We start from the raw sequence: 25,218 nt of genomic DNA, 5'->3' as shown, positions 1-25,218 counted from the left end.
CAGCACTGTGGGTGTACCTTCACCTCAAGGACTGCAATGGTTCAAGAAGGCAGCTCAATTACCACCTTCTCAAGCACAATTAGGGATGGGTAATAAATTAGGGATGGGCAATAAAGGCGACCAAAGGCCACAACCCTTGAATGAATAAAAAAACACTTCACGGACTGTATGCATTCTCTGCTTCTTCACCCAAGTGGCCATTCTTAGAATCACAGAGTCATACAACCCAGGAGCAACGGGTGCAATTTAACCACTGTGTTTCGCCCGGCACAGATCTAGGCGCGGTGAGTAAATAGCGGGAAAGACCAAAATTGAGATTTGCGCCAGGTGAGGATCAGTTTTGCTATCTAACCGGTCCGCTCCCGGTGGCAAGTTTCGGATCATACTAAATCTAGCAAGCATATCATTAACCCTCATTTGCATTCTTTATTCTTTCCCATCTCATTTGCGAGATTGAAGTCGAATGCAGTGGCCTCTCTGGAATTAACCGGCTCCCCAGCAAGAAAACATGTGAGCGCCGTTTAGTGCTCCTTTTTACAAACGTGAAGCTGGCGCAATGGCTGCTGAGGGGAACTGAGGAGATGAGTAGCCATTTCCATTTTCCAGTATGCAGCTCAAGGGTATGCTCACAATAGATTCAGAAACAGCTGCTTCCACACTGTTACCAGACTCCTGAAAGACTCTCTTAGGGTCTGAACCTGATCGTATGGACTGGACTGATCTTCTATGCATCATCTCTATAGTTGTAGCACTATTTACCGTATACATCACCCACTGTCTATGTTTATGTATTTTGATTATATATCATCATGTATTTATCATATGTCTTATGTTTTCATGTATGGAGCAATCTGCTTGGACTGTATGCAGAACAATACTTTTCACTGTACCTCAGTACACGTGACAATAAATCTTAATCTAACCTAATCTAATCTTTGGACACTAAGGGGCAATTTAGAATGGCCAATCCACCTAACCACACTTTTTTGGATTGTGGGAGGAAACTGAAGCACCCGGAGGAAAGCCAAGCTGACATAGGGAGAACGTGCAAACTCCACACAGACAATCAAAAGGCCAGAATTGAACCCGGGTCTCTGGCGCGGTGAGGCAACAGTGCTAACCACTGTGCCACCGTGCCTCATTGATGACACGCATGTCGCTTTGCGCGAGCTGGACCATCAGGGAGTGCAGGAAGGGGTTGCATCCCTGAATCTTCAACTCGTGTGTGACCTTCACCTTCGGATCATGCGTGTGTGTGCTCGCTTCCCAGGAAGCGTGCATGGCCGCTTCATCCTGAGACACTCGGGGATCCCCTACATCTTCGAGGACCACCTCAGAATGACGGGTTGGCTCTTGGGGCATGTGGGGTACCTGCTGAGGTCCTGACTGATGACACCATTGCAGCTGCCAGACACCAAGGCGGAGACCTGATGTAAGGGGCCCATGTTGCCACGCATGCTGTCATTGAGCAGTACATCGGGCTGATCTGATGGTGCACTGCAGTATGTACACACATAAACATACACACGCCCCCAATGGCCTCCCGCTTGGAGGTGGTCTGCTGTGCTGGAGGAGGAGGGACATGAGGTCTCATCTGAGGAGGAGGAGCAGGCGGACCAGTAGGAGATGGAGGACAAGTCTGCCAAGGACCCGCAGGAGGAGCCAGAGGATGGAGGACAGATGTCGGCAACGGTCCGACATTCCCAGAGGACCAGTGAGGCCCTCAGCTCACCCAATTCTCATAGGATGAGGCTTTGTCCGTCAGCTCCCCCTCCCTTCCCAATCCCTCCACTCCCCTCCAATCCCTCCTTCCTTCATTCTCCCTGAATCCCTCCACCCCTCCACTCTCCCCTCCTTTCCACCTATTTCCCTTTTTCCATCCTCCATTCCACCCCCTCCGACTTTCTTGATCCACCCTCCAAGGGTGTTTGTAACATCCCCTCAGGGTGATGGGCCTGTGTTGGGACTGTCTGCGGGTCATTACAAAAGGCAGAAGAGTGATGATCACTCACTGTGAGGTTAACTCTGGTGCCCCTCAATTTTTGGTAAAGTCTGACTCCTGTCTTTCTGTTGAACGGGGTCTGCATCGAGACTGTTTGCTGTTGTTTACCACAGTGCCCGGGGGGGGGGGGGGGGGGGGGGGGGGGGGGGGGGTTGGGGCTGCAGGCAGGCCCTCTGTGAATATTAACGTGACAGAGGCTTCATCTGTATCCGGTGTTTTAATTGCGCACATTTGACATTTCCATTCCCCCTGGCTACAGATGGTGCCCCCACCCCTATGATCACTCAGTGATCTCGCTGCTTGATCTTTCGTGGTCTGATCTAGATGTGTGCCCAGGATGCATATCAGTGGTGGAGGCCGCCTGCTGTTTTCCGCTCCATGTGGTATGCATTGTTGTCCCTTGGCGGATGTCCTCTGGAGGGCCTGGAGCCGGGTGGCCTCAGCGACTTGGCAGTTTCAGTGGCGTCGCCATGACACCCTGCTCTGCCTTCTGCCCTGAGATGTGCTGGAGGAGGGGATTGGGAACATACTCCTTGGTGGCAAGCCCTGGGTTGCAGTATAATTTGGAGAATTGCGAGGTTATCCACTTTGGTAGTAAAAACCAGACAGCAGACTATTATCTGAATGGCCATAAATTAGGAGAGGGGAATGTGCAATGAGACCTGGGTGTCCTCGTACACCAGTTACTGAAGGTAAGCATACAGGTATAGTAGGCGGTAAAGGAGGCAAATGGTATCTTGGTCATCATAGCGAGAACATTCAAGTACAGGAGCAGGGATGTCTTGCTGCAATTATACAAGGCCTTGGTGAGGCCACTGCTGGAATATTGTGTGCAGTTTTGGTCTCCTTATCTGAGGAAGAATGTCTTGCTCCAGAGGGAGTGCAGTGAAGGTTTATTCGACTGATTCCTGGAATGGTGGGACTGACATATGGGGAGAGATTGAATGGGTTAGGATTGTATTCGCTGGAGTTGAGAAGAATGAGGGGGGAAATCTCATAGAAACCTTTAAAATTCTAACAGGTCTAGATAGGGTAGATGCAAGAAGGATATTCCTGATGTGGGTGTGGCCAGAACCAGGGGTCAGAGTCTGAGGATACGGGGTAGACCATTTAGGACAGAGATGAGGAGAAATTTCTTCACCCAGAGAATAGGCGGCCTGTGGAACCCGTTACCACAGGAAGTAGTTGAAGCCAAAACATTTATGTTTTCAAGAAGCAGCTAGTTGTAGCATTTAGGGTGAAGGGGATCAAAGGATATGGGGGAAAAGTGGAATGAGGTTATGGAGTTGGACGATCAGCCATGATCATAATGAATTGTGGAGCGGACTCAAAGGGCCGAATGGACTCCTCTTCCTATTTTCTATGTTTCTATGCTTTCTCTTCCCTGACGGTGCCCTTAGGGCACTGGGGGTCTCTATGGGACAGAGGGGCAGCTGGAGTGTATTACAGAGGCCTCTGAGTTATCAGGCTCTGCCAGTCCTGGCGGCTCTCCATTATCTGCACCATGGTGTCAATATCCTTATTGATTGTTCTCAGTGACTGGGCCATGCTCTGCATTGCCTCAACACTGATCACGTGCGTCTGGGACATGTCCCTCAGCATGGGGCATGATGTTGAGGCTGTCAGCCATGGTTGTCACAGACTGAGCCATGCCTTGGGTACCAACACTCAAGACGTGGATGTCGTGCTCCAGGCTTTCCACTGCGGTCTCCACTCCAGCAGTGTTGGCCTCAGTGGCAGGCATTGCTGACGTCAACTTCAGCATCTGTAGCCTTTGGGACTCCTCCAATCGGCTACGCAGACGCTGGAATGTTGCTAACATCCCCTCTTGAATCTCATGGTTCTGTCCCATCATCTGCATCAGCTCCAGGATAATCTTGTCCAGAGGCTCGGCATCTGACTGGGATTCAGCTGAGTCCTGGGATCCAGCAGACCTCCGACTGCTGACTGCCTTGGATGTTCCTGCCTCCACCTGATATTCATCAGCAACTGTGTGGGGCTCACCAGATTGTGCCCCAGAAGACTGTCCACTAATGTCACCCGCCGAGGCGTGTGTCTCTGAGCTGGTGGAAGTGGGAATGATATATGTGACGAGTTCATGGTCGAATCCTCAGAGCTTTCCTCCGAGGTGGTCTCTTGGGTGGAGCAGAAGGGAACAACTCTGGATGGTCCAGCCTCATCAGATGGAGGACAAAGAGAGGGCATTGTGAGCCACACACTGGATAGGTCAATGTGTGGGTACCGCACCGGACAAGAAGGGGTCGTACTGGTGGGTTCCAGGGGGTTCTGAGGAACAAGCATGAAGATCAGATGTGGGGTGGGTGCAAGGTGTCAGCCAGTCATTTGTGGGGAGGGGTGTTGGGAATTTGAGGGGTGGCAGGCCAAACTGATGCCAGGAGAGAGGTGATAACTTACTGTTCCAGCTCGGTGGAGTTCGTTGGTCTTCTTCTGACATTGGATGACGGTCCTCCCGGTCATGCTGCCCGCACTGACAGCCACTCCCTCCCATGCGGAATTGGTGACCCTGCTGCTGGTCCTCCAACCCCCTCGGGGAACAGGATGTACCGTCTCGCACCCACAGCGTTGAGAAGCCTGGCCAGTTCGGCATCGCAGGTCCGCGCGCTGCCATGATTATGTGTTGACTGGGAGTGAGTGCTGGGGGAGTCCCCTTGTTAGCGGCAAGTCCCGAAAGACGTGCCTATTAGGTGAGTTGGACATTCTGAATTCTCCCTCTGTGTACCCGAACAGGCGCCGGAGTGTGGCGACTAGGGGCTTTTCACAGTAACGTCATTGCAATGTTAATGTAAGCCTACTTGTGACAATAAAGATTATTGTATAAAAAGACACTGAGCCACGAGTCTGGCGAAACAGACAGCAATGGCGAGGAGCTCATGGGGGGCTAATTTTTGACACAGCCGTCAAAAAACATCCTGCCAATCGTGCCCAAAATCACACTGAGAAACCATTCTGCGAAAGTACTATTCCTGAAGCACTAGAAAAACTTAATGTTGAAAAGTATTTATATTTTCCTGAAATGTTTCATTCCTCCCTCCTCTTCTTTGTCTTCCTCCTCATCTGAGGCCACTAGGGGCAGCACGGTGGCACAGTGGTTAGCATTGTTGCCTACGGCGCTGAGGACCCGGGTTCGAATCCCGGTCCTGGGGAGTTTGCACATTCTCCCCGTGTCTGCATGGGTTTCGCCCCCACAACCCAAAAGATGTGCAGGGTAGGTGGATTGACCATGCTATATTGGCCCTTAATTGGAAAAAATAATTGGGTACACTAAATTTAAAAACGAATCTGAGGCCACTGGTCAAGTATGGCTCAGTGGTCATCGGGTATCCTCCATTTTCTTGTCAATGTGGTGATTGGCATGCTTCCCAGCCCTGGACGGCCCTATTTACTCTTGTTCTAATCCATAATGGGTTGTTGGATGGTAATCAGTAGGTGGAGCATTCCTGGCCTATCTTCCTCTCTCCCTGGCCTATTTGACTCACTGCTCTAACTAGTTGAGCATCAAAGAAGCTTCAAGAATAATCTTTCTCATGCAGTTTCTGATTAATGACATAGGCGTTAAAATCTCCAGGGCAAAGGGGAAGGAAAGGGACAGTGGCTAATTGGATAGCTCTTTCAAAGAACTAGGACAGACCCGAAGGGCAGGACGACCACCGGCTATGATTAACTCACTTGAGTTGAACTTCATTCAACCTCCTGTGGTCCCAGCACACATGGGTTATTTGGCTCACTCTTTCAGAGAGTTGGCACAGGCATGCCAGGCTGGATGATTTCCTTCCACATTGTAAAATATTACGAAGATGTGTTCAAGTCAACTAAGAGAGGACATCCTGTGACAATCAATAATTCTTGAATTTCTTGCATCTAGATGGCCAACTAGGAGCTGCCAAATCTTGCCCCACCGTGAAAGAGTGGTTTGTGTATCCGGGTAACAGGCTCCAGCAGCCAGATCTTGTGCCAGCTTTACTACCAGAGCTACCAGGTACTGCCCTCATTATCTTTATGCGTTTCAATAATTTAGGCAAACAAGTAGTAACGGCTTGCATTGGTGTAGCACCTTTAGTGTCCTCAGGACAGCCCAGCACATTTCACAATCAACAAAGTTCTTTGGACTGCAGACCTTGTTGGAATGTGGGGCAACGCAGTGGCTGATGTTCATAGAATTCATAGATTCATAGGATTTACAGTGCAGAAGGAGGCCATTTGGCCCATCGGGTCTGCACCGGCTCTTGGAACGAGCACCCCACTTAAGCCCTCACCTCCACTGTATCCCCGTAAACCAGCAACCGCACCTAACTGAAGGGCAATTTAATATGGCCAATCCACCTAACCTACACATCTTTGGACTGTGGGAGGAAACCGGAGCACCCGGAGGAAACCCACGCAGACACGGGGAGAACATGCAGACTCCGCACAGACAGTGACCCAGTGGGGAATCGAACCTGGGACCCTGGAGCTCTGCAGCTACTGTGCTAACCACTCTGCTACAGTGCTGCCCACACACTAAGATCCCACAAACTACAATGAAATCAATGCGTTAATCAGTTAAGCTTTAGTGGCATTGGTTGAGGGATAGTTGACACTCTTATAAATTAATGCTCATTCACTGAGTAATCGAGGAATCTGGAGCCAGTCTTTACACAAAAGCCAGGGAACACAGGTAGAGACTCCCTTTTCCTCACACCCCGCCTCCCTTACAGGTGGAAACCAGATCTTATATATACTTTTTAAAAAGATTTTTTAAAAATACATTTAGAATACCCAATTCATTTTTTCCCTTCCAATTAAGGGCCAATTCAACTACCCTGCACATTTTTGGGTTATGGGGGCAAAACCCACGCAGACACAGGGAGAATGTGCAAACTCCACACGGACAGTGATCCAGAGCCGGGATCAAACTTGGGACCTTGGCACCGTGAGGCAGCAATGCTAACCACTAAGCCACCGTGCTGCCCACCAGTAGTTATATATACTTAAGAATAATGCCCTAACCTTTCACCAAGCTCATGACAAGAGCATGCCCTTCATTGTGACATGACTGCAATATTAGGGGGGGATTTTCCAGCTGCTCGCGCCAGCGGGATCGAGCGGTCCCATCAACGGCGAATCCCCAAACCAGCAGGGGTTAGATTCCATGGGAAATCCCATTTTCAGCCAGGACCTGCCATCGGGAAACATGTGTGGAAAATTCTCCCCCTTTAACAGACATATCTAGCTGTGCCAAACCTTTTTTCAAAATTAGTTCATTATTTCCAATTGAGGGGCAATTTTGCGTGGCCAGTCCAACTACCCTACACATCTTTTGGCTGTGGGGGCAAACCCGGGGAGAATGTGCAAAGTCCACACGGACAGTGACCCAGGGCTGGGATCAAACCTGGGACCCTGGCACCTGGGACCTCAACGCTGTGAGGCAGCACTGCTAACCACTGCGCCACCGTGCTGCCCCTAGCTGTGCTAAACCTGATGGGAATGCTTGACTGCAGAATCTGGAGAAATGTTCAGTTTTCCAGCACTGGTAGTATTCCTTAAGCCGATGCACACCTCGTGGGATTGGGCGGAAAATGGCATTGGGTGGGGATTTTTGTGAGCCCCTGTGAGCAAATAATAAATCATCTTATTTTCAGCATTTCCAACAGTATTAATTATAATCCATGCACTGTAACTTCTCCTCAGCTTCTGGAAAGGAAACCTGGTAATTGAGATGAAAGAGAAAACAATTGCAGCTTTGAAAGCAGATAATACTGGAAATAAGCTGCAGGTCCTGACAGCTTCTGAAAGGAGAGTGGGGTTTTAATAAAAAGCTAACCTTTCTGGGCTGAGATCCATGGTCGGATCCCAGGGGTCCCATTGCTGAACGTTAACCCGCCTTTTCAGTTTACAGATGCTGACAGACCTGCTGTGTATTTCCGGCACACTGTTTTCATCTGAATGCTCCTAGTGAGTATGTTCTCTAATTATCAAATAAAAAGAGCTTTTGGAGATGCTGCCCTCATCACTGACCTCTGTAAGCTAGGAAAATTCTGCTCCGTTTGGCAGTGGGGGAGTTCACAAGCAGACGTCTGCACGTGTGCAGTCTCCGACCGGGCCTCAGAGGATAGCAGGAACCCTGAATGATTTTTTTCCTTCTCTACGACAGGGGCACTGAGACTAATTGTAGTGGCCCTACTACTAATCGGGCTGTGGCCAGTTAATTTGGCACACAGCAGCAGCAATTGGCAGAGACTTCTGTTCGGACTATATCAGGGCAGCTCCCATCTGCACTTTTGTGCCATTCCTTAATTTAAAGCGAGGGGAATCATCATTTGCAAGGCACGACTTTGACTGCTCCCTAAAAGTTATCTAGTTGCACTGTGATGGTGCTCGATTAAAGTATGTCTTAAACTTCGAAGCCAAATATTTTATTTGCAGGAGGAACACCAGATCTGCAAACCTTGTGGCTGACAGAAGGGGTAGAGGTTCAGAAGTTACGTTACTGCACATTTCTTGCATGTTTTGGCCTACAAGACTTTGCTGAGGAGTTACTTCCTCTCGAGCCTCCCACTGCTGTCGCTCTTTGCTGCTTGCTGATCTATGTCACGCTGCAGGTAGGGAGATATGTTTGCTCCTTTTTGTGGCCTTAATGATGTGGTGGACAGAAAACGAGTTCCTAAACGTCAGTGCGAATCCCACAGCCCAGTAACAAAAAATAAAAATGCAGCAGCCGAATCGGATGGGGGAAGAGTTTTTTTTAAATTTTAAAGTACTCAATTCATTTTTTTCAATTAAGGGGCAATTTAGCGTGGCCAATCCACCTAACCTGCACATATTTGGGTTGTGGGGGTGAGACCCACGCAAACACGGGGAGAATGTGCAAACTCCACACAGACAGTGACCCAGAGCCGGGATCGAACCTGGGACCTCGGCGCCGTGAGGCAGCAGTGCTAACCACTGCACCACTGTGCTGCCCGGATGGGGGAAGAGTTAAACTTGGCAGAGAGGGAAAGAGTGGGACTAAAAGGGAAGAGTCAGATCAGCAGGAAGGGGGGGGAGTGAGAGAGACAGAGTGTGAGAGTGAGGGAGGGCGAGTGAGACGATACATGAAGGGATGAAGACGCCTTTTGAGTACAAGGTGGGAGCAGTAAAATGGCTCTTGATCAGTTAGTGAGAAGGAGGACATTCTTTGAGGAAAGGCGTATTTATGCTTGACCAAGATGAAAGCCCTCCCAAAAGCTTTACAATAAATGTAGCCGTATTGAGGTTCAGCGCTGCCACAAAACAAGAAACTAGAAGTAAATTTAAGCGGAGAGAGACAGACTGCACAGTAAAGGAAAAATAAAAGATTTTGAACTATTTGCTGGGAGATCGCCACTCGTTGGATCCTTGGCTTAAGGCAGCAGTATATAAAACATGAAGGTTTATTTGATGGAATTTCAGTCAATTAAATATGAACTGAGAATCACTAAATAAGTTCAGAAGCTTTAGGAACAGAATTAGGCCATTCTGCCCATCGAGTCTATTCCGCCATTCAATCATGGCTGATATGTTCCTCATCTGTTACCTACAGTGCTATTGACCAAGAGCAAAATCAGTCACATCATCCCCTCCTTAGAACACAAGGGGCAGGATTCTCCGACCCCCCGCCGGGTCGGAGAATCCCCGGGGGGGCGGCGTGAATCCGATCACCCAGCCGAGCAGGATTCTCCGGCGTGCGATTAGGGAAGCGAAAGCAAGGGCATTAACCCCCTTCCCCATGTGTAACTCTAGCTGCTCTGATACCCCGAAGATTGCCACTATTGGGCATGGCTTCACCCTCACCCCCACAACCTTGGACATTGCCTCGGAGAAGGCTGTCCAGAACCCAGCAAGCTTGGGACAAGCCCAAAACGTGGGTGTGGTTGGCCAGGCCCCTCTGGCACCGCCCACATTTGTCCTCCACCTCTGGGAAGAACCTGCTCATTCGGGTTCTGGTCAGGTGCGCTCTGTGCACCACTTTGAGCTGCATTAGGCTGTGCCTTGTGCAGGAGGAGGGGGAGTTCACCCTGCTCAGTGCTTCGCTCCAGAGTCCCCACCCTACCTCTGTCCCCAGTTCGTCCTCCCATTTTTGTCTGGTGAGGGATAAATTTTAGCCACTCCACCAGGGATAGTTTGCTCAAAATAGCGCTGCGGGATCTTTTACATCCACGGAAGCAGGTAAATGGAGCCTCTGTGTTATATCTCACCTGAAATTGGCATCTGACAGTGCACCACTTCCTCGGAACCACACTAGGGTGCCAGCCTTGATTCCTGTGCTCAAACCCTGGAGTAGGATCGGAACCCGATGTTCAAAAGGTCTTTCATTGTTTGTTTTAGGCAAGCCAGATCTGTCAGGAGGACCTGGATGCATATTTAGCTCAGGCTGTCTGTATCCGGGACAAGCCAACTGACCATCTCGCTCAGATACAGGTAAGTGATTTACTCTCCTCATCTACTTGACCCTGATAACCTTCAATACACATTTCCTGGGTCTTAGGGCACAGCAGGGAGCCCGGTGACTGTGCCATCACCAAGCACATATATTTGAAATGAAATGAAAATCGCTTATTGTCACGAGTAGGCTTCAATGAAGTTACTGTGAAAAGCCCCTCGTCGCCACATTCCAGCGTCTGTTCAGGGATGCTGGTATGGAAATTGAACCGTGCTGCTGGCCTGCATTGGTCTGCTTTAAAAGCCAGCGATTTAGCCCAGAGTGCTAAACCAGCCCTATTTATTTATTTATTCTATATCTACCATTTAATATTCCAATAGCAAAAGAAAACTTCCTATCAAACCAAAACGGCAATTAGACATGGCCGTTGTTATAAAGTTATCTTTGACACAGCAAATAGTGCCTTCCAACAAAGGGACAGTATAAATGCGTTACCAATACTGATAGCATGCAAAGCTGTTCATAGAATCCTTACAGTACAGAAGGAGGCGATTCGGCCCATAGAGTCTGCACAGACCCTCCAAAAAAGCACTCGACCCAGGTCTATACCCATAACCTAACTTGCACATCCCTTGACACTGAGGGGCAATTTAACATGGCCAATCCACCTCACCTGCCCATCTTTGGATTGTGAGAGGAACCTGCAGTGAGCACCCGGTGGAAACGCACGCAGACACGGGGAGAACGTGCAAACTCCACGCTGTCACCCAAGGCCGGAACTGAACCCAGGTGCTGACGCTGTGAGGCAGCAGTGCTAACCAGTGCAGCTGCATTCAATAGGAAGTACAGGATGAATACTGTTAACAAGGGGCGGCACGTGGCGCTGTGGTTAGCACTGGGACTGCGGCGCTGAGGACCCGGGTTCAAATCTCGGCCCTAGGTCACTGTCCATGTGAAGTTTGCACATTCTCCCCGTGTCTGCGTGGGTTTCGCCCCCACAACCCAAAGATGTGCAGGTTACGTGGATTGGCCACGCTAATTTGGCCTTTAATTGGAAAAAATATTGTTAACACCTCCTATCATTAACTGGGGAATTCATTGCCGGGTTCATTTCCTCCTAGTGAAGTTAAGGCAACACTCATTTGATCTTCCCTACCTCCATACATTTGGATCCCCTCCTGCAAATGATTGGATTAGATAACATCCTGTAGTCATGTTGAAGAGCATGGCATCTTATTGCTTATCAGCAGCACAGGTCATGATGGAGGACAGACATTGGCCCAGGGAGAGAATGATTTCAGATCAGGTTTGCAGGTTTTCCCAAATGGTTACAATCCACTGAACCTGCGTCATGTCCATGTCAACTCACTCAGCTTGTCACATTACAGCCCATCATCACAGCAAGACGGGATGGCTACTAAGATTCGTCTTTGAAGGACTGTCTACTCATTGGCCAAGCTTCCACGCTAAGTTTGATAAAAGAATAAGAATTTAAATGGGGTAGAGAAGCAAATGAAGTTGGGAGTACAAATAAACCACTCAAAGGCCATTCAGGCAGCACAGTGGCGCTGTGGTTAGCATTGCTGCTCACGGTGCCAAGGTCCCAGGTTCGATCCCGACTCACGGTCACTGTCCGTGTGGAGTTTGCACATTCTCCCCGTGTTTGAGTGGGTTTCGCCCCCACAACCCAAAGATGCGCAAATTGGAAAGAAAAATTGGGCACTCTAAATAAAAAAAAATATAAAAAGGCCATTCAAAAAAACCTGGCAGAAGACGTGGGTGCGTTTTGTGGCAGCATTGGCTGGCAGAGGGATGTTCCAGTCCTGCCGCTGTCAAAGGGGTTCCCCATCTTTTGAACCTCCAGGGGAGCCCGGCAGCGGGGCTCACCGTCAGCGGGGCAGGATGAGCCTGCCGGCGGGCAGAGCTGGAAAATGCCGCCCTAGGGTGTATTTCTAGAAGGATAGAATTGAAAAGTAGGGAAGTTGCTTAAACCTCTACAGAACTTTGGTTAGACCACACCTGTGTGTTGTACTGTGTACAATTCCAATAACCATGAATAAAAAGAATAGAGAAGCACTGGCTCGAGCACAGGAAATATTTATATGGGTGATACTGCAAGGTTCTCCCGAAAGACGTGCTGTTACGTGATTTGGACATTCTGAATTCTCCCCCAGTGTTCCCGAACAGGCGCTGAAATGTGGTGTCGAGGGGATTTTCTTTTTAAAAAACATAAATTTAGAGTACCCAATTATTTTTTTTCCAATTATGGGGCAATTTAGAGTGGCCAATCCACCTAACCTGCACGTCTTTGGGTTGTGGGGGTGAAACCCACTCAGACATGGGGCTAATGTGCAAACTCCACACAGACAGTGACCCAGAGCCGGGATCGAACCCAGGTCCTCAGCGTTGTAGGCAGCAGTGCTAACCACTGCGCCATCGTGCCACCCGACTAGGGGATTTCAGTGTTAATGTAAGCCTACTTGTGACACTATTAACAATTATTATTAACCATTCGGAGAGGACAAACAGAATGGTTCCTTTTGGGTGCAGAGAAAATTTTCCCTCTTATGGGGAACAGCAAAACTAAAGACCATCAATCTGCGATAGTCACCAAGAAATCCAGTAAGGAATTCGGAAGGAAGTTCTTTACCCAGAGAGTGGTGAGAATGTGGAACTCGTTCGCACAAGAAGCGGTAGCTGAGTCGAAATTCAGGGGAAGCTAAATGAGCGCACGAGGGAAAAGGGCGTAGATGGAAATTTTTTGGAATTAAATGAGGAAGTATGGGAGAAAATGACTGTGTGAAGTTTGCATATTCTCCGTTGTCTTGTGGGTTTCCTCCAGGTGCTCCAGTTTCCTCCCAGAGTCCAAAGATGTGCGGGTTAGGTGGATTGGCCGAGATAAATCGCCCCTTCGTGTCCAGAGATGTGTATGGTTAGGTTAAAGTTGTTTTTGTGGGATTGGGCATTAGATGCAGCCTTGCTCATGTAGGCCACATTCAGAGACCAAGTAAAGGACATGCCCCACCACATACTCATTGTTCTGCATTGAGTGGAATCTTCCTCCTCTCATCCCCCATAGTTACAGCACCTAGATGTAATGCTGCTAGACCCGTCCAGATTCGTGTACCCTTTTTCTGTGATCATAAAGTGCAGCCTCTTCAAACGGATATGGATTTAATTAGAGAATTGGGACTGGAGAGGCGAGTGCCTTTCTCAAAATGTTAGCATAGCGCTCGGTGTCTGCTCATTGCAGACGTGCATGGCATCATGTCTCCATTGTGCTGGACCTCCGACCTCTGAATTGCAGCCACAGAGCCAGGATGACAGTGAGATTGTATCCACTTGGCGAACAAGACTCCCATGTTGTCTGCAGACTCGTGCGGAGGATAAATAGCATGAGTACGGTAATGAAACTAACTGAATAGCCCTTTCAAAGAGGCATGATGGGCTGAATGACCACTTTCTGCTCTATATAATGTGGACTGGCTGCACAACAGGGCTTGTACTTGCCCCACCGGTTTGGCGGAGCTCGATGTGGAATTCATAGAATCCCTACAGTGCAGAAGGAGACCATTCGGTCCATTAAGTTCGCACCGATCCGCCAAAGAAGAATCCCACCTCGGCCCACTCACCCATCCTATTCCCGTAACCCTCTAACCCTATCTAACCGTTGGACACTAGGGGCAATTTAGCATGGCCAATTCACCTAACCTGCACATCTTTGGACTGTGGGATGAAACCAGAGAGCCCGGAGGAAACCCACGCAGACACGGGGAGAACGAGCAAACTCCCCACAATCACCCAAGATTGTAATCGAACCCGGGTCCTTGGCTCTGTTAGGCAGCAGTGCCATCGTGCCACCCATTGGGGCTACACATCTTTGAGACTGCAAACAGAATACTAGTCTGACACAGGAGTGCTGCAGAATGAGTGGATACTTTGCGAATCAGTCACTGGGCAGTTATTCAGCACACTTTCTAAATGCTTTTGTGGTTAACAGCGTTTGAGTCAATAAGCTAAGCTTCAGCTGTCATTGCTAATCATTAGGTAAAGTGCCGTTACAGGAATTTTGAAAATGTAAGAGCTGCTTCATGTGGGATTGTTGACCTGCTTCATCCTGGGTACACTAATATCTAAAAGAATCTTACTCGTTTCAAACTAGATGGCTCTGAATATCACAAGCTGCTCCGAGAAACCTCAGATAGTCAAGACCAGTTAACAAAACTTGTGTGCAACATCCAAATCTAGCAGTTGTGTGTGCCTGTTGTGGACAAAACAGATGCAACTATGAACAGAATACTGCAAATGGCTTCTAATTTATTTCCCTCTGCTTCCATCCTGGACTTTAGAATGTTGACCATTTTACTTGCATTGAGGCAGTCAGGGGAACTGGAAGATGCTTTAAGGTGTAACTAGCAGAGTTGGTTAATTATCCAAAACTTCCAAGGTATATGCCAGGCCCTCATTAAAAGGCCTGCAGTTGAGAGTGTGGTTTTTGTTGTAAGGCAGCTGAACTTTGACTCCTGACTCCTTTTCTCATACTGTGTTACGGGGCAGTTGCTATAGCGCACACGACTCATTATAACACACACAATGCTTGCCTCCAGAAGACTGTTGCTGTTGGAGTGAAGACAGATGAACAGCGAACGCTGTACATCTATTGTGCATACCAAATACGGCAGTGAAACAGCAGAATGTAGTTTTGAACCTGCTGTGAAATATGCTTTCAGGTGCCGACACTTAGGTCAGGCTATGTAATGTTTCCGTCTTTTCCAATTTGGATTTTACATCCTGTTTTTTTTATTACAGTGCATTGAATTGGTTCAGTTTAGAACTGAAAATGTAAATTTTCCTTACCCCACCCCCACTTTAATTTGAGAAAAAAAAGCAAATCCTTTCATTAGTAAAATTTGCCCCTTGCAATCCCTCATTTGAACTGCACACATTCCATCGTGCTAGAGTGGGTAATTTATAATGAGGATGTCCTGCTGTTTAAGGGAAATGCTTCTCATTAAGGAATCTGACAGGGGCTGGGTAGATCTGGATGCACTGTGGCTGGTTATTGGCAGTACCTGAAAAACCAAAAGCCTGATCCTCTTTGAAGAATGTCTGCCAGTCAATAGTTAAACAACGCTTAAGTGGTCCAAGTGAGTGATTAAAGAGACTCGGAAAGGCTGCTTGTGTTGCATGGGTGGGGCTGGCAGTCAGTGAGACAAGCATCGGATTGCTCTTTGGAGCAGGCCTGTGTCTGCCGCAGCAGGTGTTGCCTGAGGAAGGGCGCAGGCTTGCAGTAAACCAGGGGGGAGGGGCAGGGAAGCGTCCTGGGACACCTGCCTGTCATCTGCCACCAGTCCCGGGCACCTGCTGGCAGGGTGGGTGGGTGGGGGTGGGGTGACCATTGTTGCAGGTGGCCTGGAATGCAACAACAACAGTGTTACATCTGCCGCAGGTCTGATGCACCTGTCGGGGTGGGAGATCCAGTCATTGTTTGCAGTCTTGGCAAGTGTTGCATCTGTCCAGGGTTTGTGCTATTTCCAGCTAGGGAGAGACAGCTGGCTACAGTTTAGGGAATGCTCAGAGCTCTATCAGTATCTATGCTGCTGCCGATAACGAACGCGACTCCCAGCTCCTGGATTAGACCGACATAAACACTCCCAGGGAATTAAATATTAATGACTTTGGCAAGCAAAAGAAAGCTGCGTTTCCCTAATAGAAAGTGATGGCTTTTTGTCTAATCGCTATGTTATCAGTGGATATTGTTGCAACAATTCTGCATCAACCTTCCACCGAAATAAAAGGTGCATTAAGGCTGAAGCTGGTGAGTAAAACAAAGTTAACCTCCAGTTCAGCCTGGGTGAGTGATGTGTCATGAATTGCAAAATCACCCGAAGACTGAAACATGCAGCACAGGAAGAGGAGGCAGTTCATCATGCCTCTGCCGCCGCTTTTTGAAAGATCTGTCGAATTGATCTAATTCCTTTCTGTCCTCCCACTTATTGTTTTCCGTAAATCTTACAAAACCGTACGCCCTTGAAGCACCGATCTAGTTTCCTTTTGAAAGTTGCTACTGAACCTGCTTTTAGCACCCTCCCCAGATTATAGAACCCCCTAGGTTCAAAAAAATATATTTCTGTCCCCTCTGGTTCTATTGCCAGTTACCTTAAAACTCCCGTTACCAATCCGGCTGCCAGTGGAAACAGTTCCTCTCTGTCCTCTCTACTCTTATCAAATCTCCACATCACTTGGGATAGATCCCCTATGCAGTAGAAGAATTTATATGTTAACTTTAATATTTACTCCAAATATTGGCAACAGCAGGGCCTTGCCTGGTCATCCTGATAAACTCTTTAAACTGACGAATGCAGGGCTAGTTACAAAACAAACTCCTTAAGATTAGTGCCTGCTTACATTTGCAAGACCAATCACGCGACTGAAAGTCCAGCAGTATAAACATAAACAGGTCTATTTACCAGAAAACATTTATTGAATGGAGGTAAACTGGTTTTTCAACCTCATATTATTTGAAGTGCCCGGTCCAGCCCACGTACATGGGCTTGTTGTCCTGCTGTGCTAGCAATTGAGCTGGAAAGATCTGGATTTAACCATTACTTTGTCCCAGGATAAAATAGAAACTTTACCAGATAGTGTTTGTGGGGAGTTGGTTGGGAAAGGTAGCAATTTTCTCCGATCTTCCAGGCGATGTTCCAGTTCCGTGATCCAACAGGGACCGCTCCATATGGGAGCACAAACTGGAAATTCAGGTCCATTCAAATTGAAGTCTGTAATCATGTATGGAGCTCTTCCAAGTCTCTAATGCACATTCCACGGGGGTGAGTTTCCCTGTTCATAGCTCAAAGTCGGAACTTTACTCCCTGTCAATATCCCAAACCTGCGGAGTTGCCGATGTGGAGCCGTGATTTATTCAGCCCACTAGTGTGCACAATGGCAGCTTTACTCTGATAATAATAACATTAATGCCACTTCCAATTATTCTTTCCATATATGTGTCTGTTGATAGTTTTATTTGTCAGATTTTTGGTCTTAAAATGCTGAAATGATAATTATATTGCCAATAGCACCAAGTGTAGAAGTCAGGTGAGCCCAATATTGACCCATTCAAAAACCATTCACTTACCCATAGGTGGGGTTGCGAGATAGGGAGGGGGAGTGCGCCACGGTAGGGTGCTCTTTCAGAGGGTCGGTGCGGATTCGATAAGCTGAATGGCCTCCTTCTGCACTGTAGGGATTCTATCAAATTAAGCCCTCAGTCTCTTGTAAATAGAAAAGTAATGGTAATGAATAAAACAGGGCTAAAAAGGATAACTGTAACCTGGAAATGAAGTAATGGCAATGAATCAAACAGGGTTAAAAAGGATAACTGTAACCTGGAAATGAAACAATTACAAAGCATTGTGGAAACACAAAGCAGGTGTGTCAACATTGGAACTGAGAGCTCAGTGAACTATTCAATGGTCTGAGAGGAGCTCCTTCACCATAACTAAAGTACTAGAGTATACACTGGAGCAGGCCCTGTTTAAACTGTGCGGTATTGTGGATAGGCTGTACTTCGAGTAATGTTCCAATTCTAGTCATCAAGACATAGGGGTACCATTGAAACACCGAAGGCAGTTCAGAGTGGAGTTATGGGGTTGATCTCGCATCAGAGTCTGAGGTATGAAGGAAGACTGGGTTTTTTAGCTTGCAAAGGAGATATAAAAATCATCTTTATTGTCGCAAGTAGGCTTACACACTGCAATGAAGTTACTGTGAAAAGCCCCTAGTCGCCACATTCCGGCGCCTGTTCGGGTACACTGAGGGAGAATTCAGAAAGTCCAATTCACCTAACAGCATCTTTCGGGATTTGTGGGAGGAAACCAGAGCACCCGGAGGAAACACACGCAGACACAGGGAGAACATGCAAACTCCACACAGACAAGTGACCCAAGCTGGGAATGGAACTTGGGACCCTGGACCTGTGAAGCAACAGTGTTAACCACGGTGCTACCATGCTGATAGAATACAGCAGGCGGCCATTCAGCCATTCATTGTTGTGCCAGCTCTTTGGTAGAATTATCCAATCAGTCCCACGTCCCTGATCTTTCTGTATAATCCCACAAATTCCCCCTCAAGTATTTATCTAACTCCCTTTTTGTAAATTACAATTTAATCTGTTTCCGCTACTTTTTTTAGGCAGTGCTTCCCAGATGTGCTTATTAAAAAGGTTTGCTCACATTGCCTCTGGTTCTTCTGCCAATGACCTTAAATCTGTGTCCTTTGGTTACTCTATTAAAAAGGCCATTCATGATTTATGAACAACTCTTATCAAATCTCCTCTTAACCTTCTCTACTGTAAGGAGAACAATCTCTGGAGTCTCTTCAGATAGTTATGATCCCTCATCTCTGGTGCCTTTCTAACAAATCTGAAAGGTGATTCCGTCAAGGTAAATATGATAGATAAGGGAAGGGAAATGGTACGTTCAGAAAATTGCTTTAAATTAAGTTGTATGGGGCAGCACGGTGGCCTAGTGGTTAGCACAACCGCCTCACGGCGCTGAGGTCCCAGGTTCGATCCCAGCCCTTGGTCACTGTCCGTGTGGAGTTTGCACATTCTCCCCGTGTCTGCGTGGGTTTCGCCCCCACAACCCAAAAATGTGCAGAGTAGGTGGATTGGCCACGCTAAATTGCCCCTTAATTAGAAAAAATAATTGGGTAATCTAAATTTATTTTTTTTTAAATTAAGTTGTGAGTAGGAAAGGGAAAAAGCCAGAAAGCAGGAAGATTTAAGGCTAATGTCAGGAAGTTTGCAAACTTGAAACTACTTATGTTCTAGATGGAGTAATGGAGGTAAAACCCTGGAATCATTGAAGGAGTAAATTGATTATTGCTTAAAATAGAGACATTTTGTCGAAGCTTTTCATCTTGCACTCAGCAGGACAATCGCAAGAATACCAATGAAAATAATTAGTGCCAGCCATTCGCTGTTTCATTCCTCAGGGCAATGCCTTTACCAATCAGAATCAAGCTGCCTGGTTTAAATTTCAACAATTTTAAAAATTCATTTGTGGGATGTGGGCATAGCTGACTAGGTCAACATTTATTGTCCATTCCAACATTTATTGCCCATTCCAACATTTATTGCCCATCCCTAGTTGCCCTTGATAAGTTGGAGGTGACCTGCCTTCTTGACCGCTGCAGTCTCAGTTAACTTTCAGTCACCAACAATTGGTGCATTCTGCTTGGCAATGCCTCTATCAATCAGAGTCCACTTGCCAACCAATCTTTCCTCTCATACAGTAAATAAATTTGTGGTTTTCCCTAAAATTGGTACCTTGCAATAGTCCTGGTGAGTGGTACACGAAAAGCTTTGACAAAAAAGTCTCTCTTTTTTTCCGGCAGCACTCAAGTTCTGTATTACCAAACGGCTATTTGAATAATGTGATGCTGAAATGGAAGAACGTTAGCATTTTTCTGGCTAGACGGACTAAGATGGGCCGAATATCTTCCCCATCTGTTTCTCTTGTGATCAGTCACAGGAGAAAAAAATTCACACTGATAAAGTTAAGCTGCCTTTTCTCTATTAACAACAACAACCTGTCTTTAATACAATAAAGCATTCCATGAAACTTCAAATATTCACATGCTGGTGGTCTTGTGTATTTCAATGGCCAGCTTCGGACTATCAGTAAAATTGTCCCATTTTGTTAATCCTTCTGGCTTTGAAAGACCTGGTTCAAAAACAGGTGATTGAACACCAACTAGCCCTCAGAAATCACGGCCAAGTTTATCCCTGGGTTGCGACTGACGTGGCAAAGTCTGCGCCAGTCTTGGGAGTGGCGGATTTTTCCACGGTTTTATTCTAAGATAGCCATAAACAGCATTGCAATTCCCAGCGGCAGACTGTGAAATAAAAGCTGTAGGTCATTCGGTGTTGATTGTGCGATACCTTTGTACACTCCCTTCCACGATCCACAAAGTGTCACTCTGAAACAAGAGGAGCCATTAAGCCTGTCTCACATTTTGTGTTTGCAGAGTAACAAATATCTCACATCTCTTTCAAGACAGGAACGCATATGGAGGTCAGGAGCAGAAATAGTTTTGAGCTTTGCTGTTGCACTTCATGATGCTGTTTAATCCTTCCCCCCCCCATCCCATCCCATCCTATCGATTGTGTTACGCTTTTGTAATGCACTCCTAACTACTTACCACCATCTACCTACCACGTGTTGTGATCGGAGAAGTATTTCTGAACACACTTAAAAGGAGAAGGACATCCCAATCGAAAATGAAAGCTTTAAACCCTTCAAAGAAAATGTGAACACCGTTTTTTATAAGAATGAAGCCTGTGTGTAAAGGAATCCAGTGACTAGCATGTCAGAGGCTGGCTCCTGGGATTAGATTGTAAACTGAGAATGACTGGAAACCTGACACATGTATTTCCCTACGCTAACTGCTTTAAGCAAAATGAATTGGCTGATGCTTAGTGTGGAAGAAGAATGAGCTGGCAAAGAAAAAATGAGTAAAAGTTATGACTGAATGTAGAAGAGCACTTTGATTCATTAACCGAGGAGCATGTGGCAAATGACTCTCAAATTGCCTGTAGTTGGTCGATACATAGGCTGACCAGTGGGCTTTTGATGGACTCATTCTGGCTTCCCTGAGACTTCATGGGTAAAGACAATATCCAGCCTAACGATGGGGGGGCTGGATTCTACGGCCTCAAATCAAGTGAGCCGCTCCCTGGCGCCAATGTAAAATAGGTTGTGATGTCGTTGGGTTGGCAATACAGTGTCATCACACCAGTCTCTCAAACTACGGAAGGTGAATGGGTGCGGAAATCTGAAGTCCACCCGCTGTTCTGAATATGGGAATTAACAAGCTATTGAGCTTGTCAATGATCCAATCGTCTGAGTTTTTTTTGTTGCCCGCTGCATTTTCCGGGTATCGGATGTGAAAGGGTTTGGGAGTGTTTTACGGCAACAATGATAAAGCAGCACAAGGATGGAAGTAAAGGGGCTGTATTCTCCGTTCCGCTGCATTTCTGCCTCAATCTGCCGACGGGATTCTCCGTTACCCCGGCCAGTCAATGGGGTTTCCCAATGTGGGGCCGCCCCTCGCCGTCGGGAAATCCTCGAGCGCCGGCAAAAGGGAGAATCCCGCCCAAGGCCTGTCACAGGGACCACAGCTGAATGTAGCAGCAGATTCTGCTGGGGCAGTGTCTGTATGATTCCTTAAAACAATTTAAAACATTTTTGGAGCCTGCAATTGTTAAAAAACAGAAAGCAAGAGAGTAGGAGGCCATAAAATTTATAGCCATGATCAACTTCTTGTTCACGGCATAATCCCTCTGCCACATGACGTCCCAGCCGAGGATCCCGATTGGTCGACGAGCCCCCCAGATGACATGCAAAGCTTGATTTGATGGGCTCAGACAGTGGGAGCAGGGGCAAGCAGACCGTTCATTTTTCATTTTCCCACCCTCAAGTGGTTAGCACTGTTGCATCACAGCACCAGAGACCCGGGTTCGATTCCCGGCTTGGTTCACTGTCTGTGTGGAGTCCGCACGTTCTCCCTGTGTCTGTGTGGGTTTCCTCCGGGTGCTCCGGTTCCCTCCCACAAGTCCTGAAAGACGTGCTTGTTAGGTGAATTGGACATTCTGAATTCTCCCTCAGTGTTCCCGAACATGGCGACTAGGGGATTTTCACAGTAACTTCATTGCAGTGTTAATGTGGCACTAATAAAGATTATTATTATTACCCTGCCAAAAAGCATGAAATTGAGCCCCAGAAAACCCAATGTCTCTGATCTGTGCAGAATCAGCTGACCTCTGGCAGCAGTACGGCGCAATGCCTTTAGGCTCAGAGCACATGGACTAGGAAGATGAAATTCCCAAATAAACGTTCTTTTTCCCAGTGACCGGCAGTGGAAAGTGCAGATAAGCAGACAGCTAATGGTAATGGGATCGGGCTAAGCCATGAAGCCCCAACATGGTGAATAGCTGGCCAATATGCTCTCGCCCAGTTCAGCATGCGCCGAACGAATGGCCGCTTGAAAGAGTGAGAAATTAGGGAATAAAAAGTTTTTAAAAAATAAAGCTAAGGGCATTGCGCATATTGCGTTACTGGTAATTCACACAAATTCTCTAGACCGAATGCTGATTATGTGGCATGGACTGTTATACTGACTTTTCCCCTGCCTATCTGCATCCCATACTGTACAGGTCAATGAGGAACCTAATTGAAATACAGTACACGTTTAGAAACTGGCAATGGGTTTTGTAGCAAATTTGTTAGGACACTGGTATTGTTTTAACTGCTGTCAGTCGAAGCTCACAAAGCCCCACTGTCTGTTATCTATAACCCAGCAGACGGAATCCCTTCATTTTAATGTAATGTTAGATGCCTCGCATTTGTCCTATTGTCTTTCGCCTTCTGCGGACCAGCCGCTTTCTCTGCCCACGTGTGGGGAGCGCTCAGTTTTACTGGGGTTCTGGCTTTTCTTCCTTTTGTTTCCTTATTTTTCCCTCAGCTGCAAGTCCTACTTCTGCTGGGAGAGAAGAATACACTTGGGTTGGGAACTTCACTGGAGCCCTGCAGAAATCCCGGACGTGTGATTCGGTTACTGGCTGCTCCACACACATAACGTCACTGACATTTTGTTTTGCACTACCCGTCCACAAATTTCTGAGCAGACGCTTTTCAAAACCTCCTTCCTGTCCTTATGCGTGCGATCTCTGCCTGTTGATTTCCTAACCATAGTAATGATAAAGTAATTGATTCCCCCCCCCCCCCTTGCCTCATTGTGAGAGCCGTTCCCCTTTTATTTTTCCTCCCTCGGCTTCAATTTGCAAAATATAATTTCTCCACAGAAAGCCTTGAGCTAGGACTGTTCAAAGTGAGCTAGTAATTCTGAGTGGGGACTCCTATCAATATTCACAGCTTCTTGTTCAAATTGTCGGGGGTCTGTGTTTGTATATACGCTATTTGCAGTGCAGAGACTGGTCTGTGCTGTGCCTATGATTCTGACCTTGGGCTAAAGGAGGGAAAAAACAGACCTGCATTTGTGACTTTCAAAATACCTCAAAACCAGGACACCTCAAAGCACTTTGTAGCCAATGGGGTGCTTTTGAAGTGTAGTCCCTGTTGTAATGTAGGAAACACAACAGTCAATTGTGAAAAGCAATGTGATAATTTAGTGTACCCAATTCATTTTTTCCAATTCAGGGGCAATTTAGCGTGGCCAATCCACCTAGCCTGCACATCTTTGGGTTGTGGGGGCGAAACCCACGCAGACACGGGGAGAATTAGACAGTGCCCCAGAGCCGGGATCGAACCTGGGACATCGGCACCTTGAGGCAGCAGGGCTAACCCATTGCGCCACCGTGCTGCCCTCATAGCAGTGTGATGATGACCAGATATTCTGTGTTAGTCACAGAACTGCAGAATTGGTATAGTGCCAAAGGAGGCCATTTGGCCCATCGTATCTGCACCGGCTCTCCAAATGAGCAATTCACCTAGTGTTATCCTTCTGCCTTCTCCCCATAACCCTGCACATTGTTCCCATTCAGGTAACAGTCTAATCCCCTTTTGAATGTTTCAATAGAATCTGCCTCCACCACTCTGAGGCAGGGCATTCTACTCACTGTGCACATTTCTTTTTCTCATGTCACTTTTGCTTCTTTAGCCAATAATTACTTTAAACCTTTGTCCTCTCATTCTTGATCCTTTCATGAGCGGGAACAGTTTCTCCCTATCTATCCTGCCCTGTACCCCTCATGATTTTGAATACTCTGCCAATAATCAGATCTACTCTGTCTTCTCTTCTCCGAGGAAAACAGTCCCAACTTCTCCACTCTATTTATTACTGAATTTCCTCATCCTTGCGGAAACATTCTCATTTAACCTTTTCTGCACTCTCTCCAATGTTTTCACATCCTTCCTAAAGTGCAGTGCCCAGAAGTGGATGCCATAATCCAGCTGAGGCCAAGCTAGGTGTCTTACACAAGTTTAACATAACCTCCTTGCTTTTCACTCAATGCCCTTATTGATAGAGGCTAGGATACAATATGCTTTATTAACTGTTCTCTCAACCTGAAGTTGGTCGATGGGGAAATGTTGGTCAGGGTGCCAGGGCGAATTTCAGTGCTTCTTCAAAATAGTGCCATGGGCCTGGTTTTAAAGCCACATCCGAAAGACGGCACCTGCGGAGCAGCAATGCCTCAGTGCAGTTGCTGACATGCAACTTGAACACACGGCATCCAGCTCAAGGGCGACTGAGAGAGAGCTACCCACTGAACCACATTGGACCCTGCCATGTCAGATCAGTCTGCCAGACTGCGCAAGGACAATCCTTCCCTGATTGATGCTGTCCACTCTGACACGAAAGAATCCACCAGTGTAAGCATTGTTGCAGGGTTTTTACCAGCAGGATGTGGCACATGGGCTGGGATTTTCCCACCCTGCCACAGCGGGATCCCCCACAGCGGAGAACTATTCAAATCTTGGTTGACTTCGGCGCGACTGGAAGATCCTTCCCGCGGGAGGGGCTAGAAAATCCCGCGCATTGATACTTTGTGCGATCCACTCAGGAACCAGCAGCTTAGGAGAGAAGGGTAGGGGTTTGGATGGAGAGCAAAAACACATTTGCATTAACTAGCTGTGCTCGAGTAAGCACGGTGATACAATGGTTAGCACTGCTGCTTCACGGCGCTGAGGACCGTGGTTCGATCTTGACCTGGGTCACTGTCTGTGCGGAATTTGCACATTCTCCCCGTGTCTGCGTGGGTCTCACCCCCACAGCCCAAAAATATGCAGGGTAGGTG

The 25,218-nt window shown here is 47.3% G+C and overlaps 1 protein-coding gene across 5 annotated transcripts in view; it reads left to right on the top strand.

Moving 5' to 3' along the window:
• fam120b (family with sequence similarity 120B) overlaps nucleotides 1-25,218 on the top strand; it is a 68,215-nt gene that overhangs the window by 20,917 nt on the left and 22,080 nt on the right. For 4 of the 5 annotated variants that reach the window (XM_038815789.1, XM_038815799.1, XM_038815780.1 and 1 more), the window contains exons 4-6: nucleotides 5,886-5,999; nucleotides 8,426-8,601; nucleotides 10,346-10,438. In XM_038815789.1, the coding sequence (XP_038671717.1) occupies nucleotides 5,886-5,999; nucleotides 8,426-8,601; nucleotides 10,346-10,438 (383 nt within the window). The remainder of the gene's footprint in view (nucleotides 1-5,885; nucleotides 6,000-8,425; nucleotides 8,602-10,345; nucleotides 10,439-25,218) is intronic. The other variant, XM_038815816.1, reaches the window with a different exon arrangement.

Source organism: Scyliorhinus canicula, chromosome 1, assembly GCF_902713615.1.
Source record: "Scyliorhinus canicula chromosome 1, sScyCan1.1, whole genome shotgun sequence".
NCBI lineage: Eukaryota > Metazoa > Chordata > Chondrichthyes > Carcharhiniformes > Scyliorhinidae > Scyliorhinus > Scyliorhinus canicula.
Note: the sequence above shows the minus strand (reverse complement) of the source record. Positions and strands in the feature narration are given on the sequence as shown.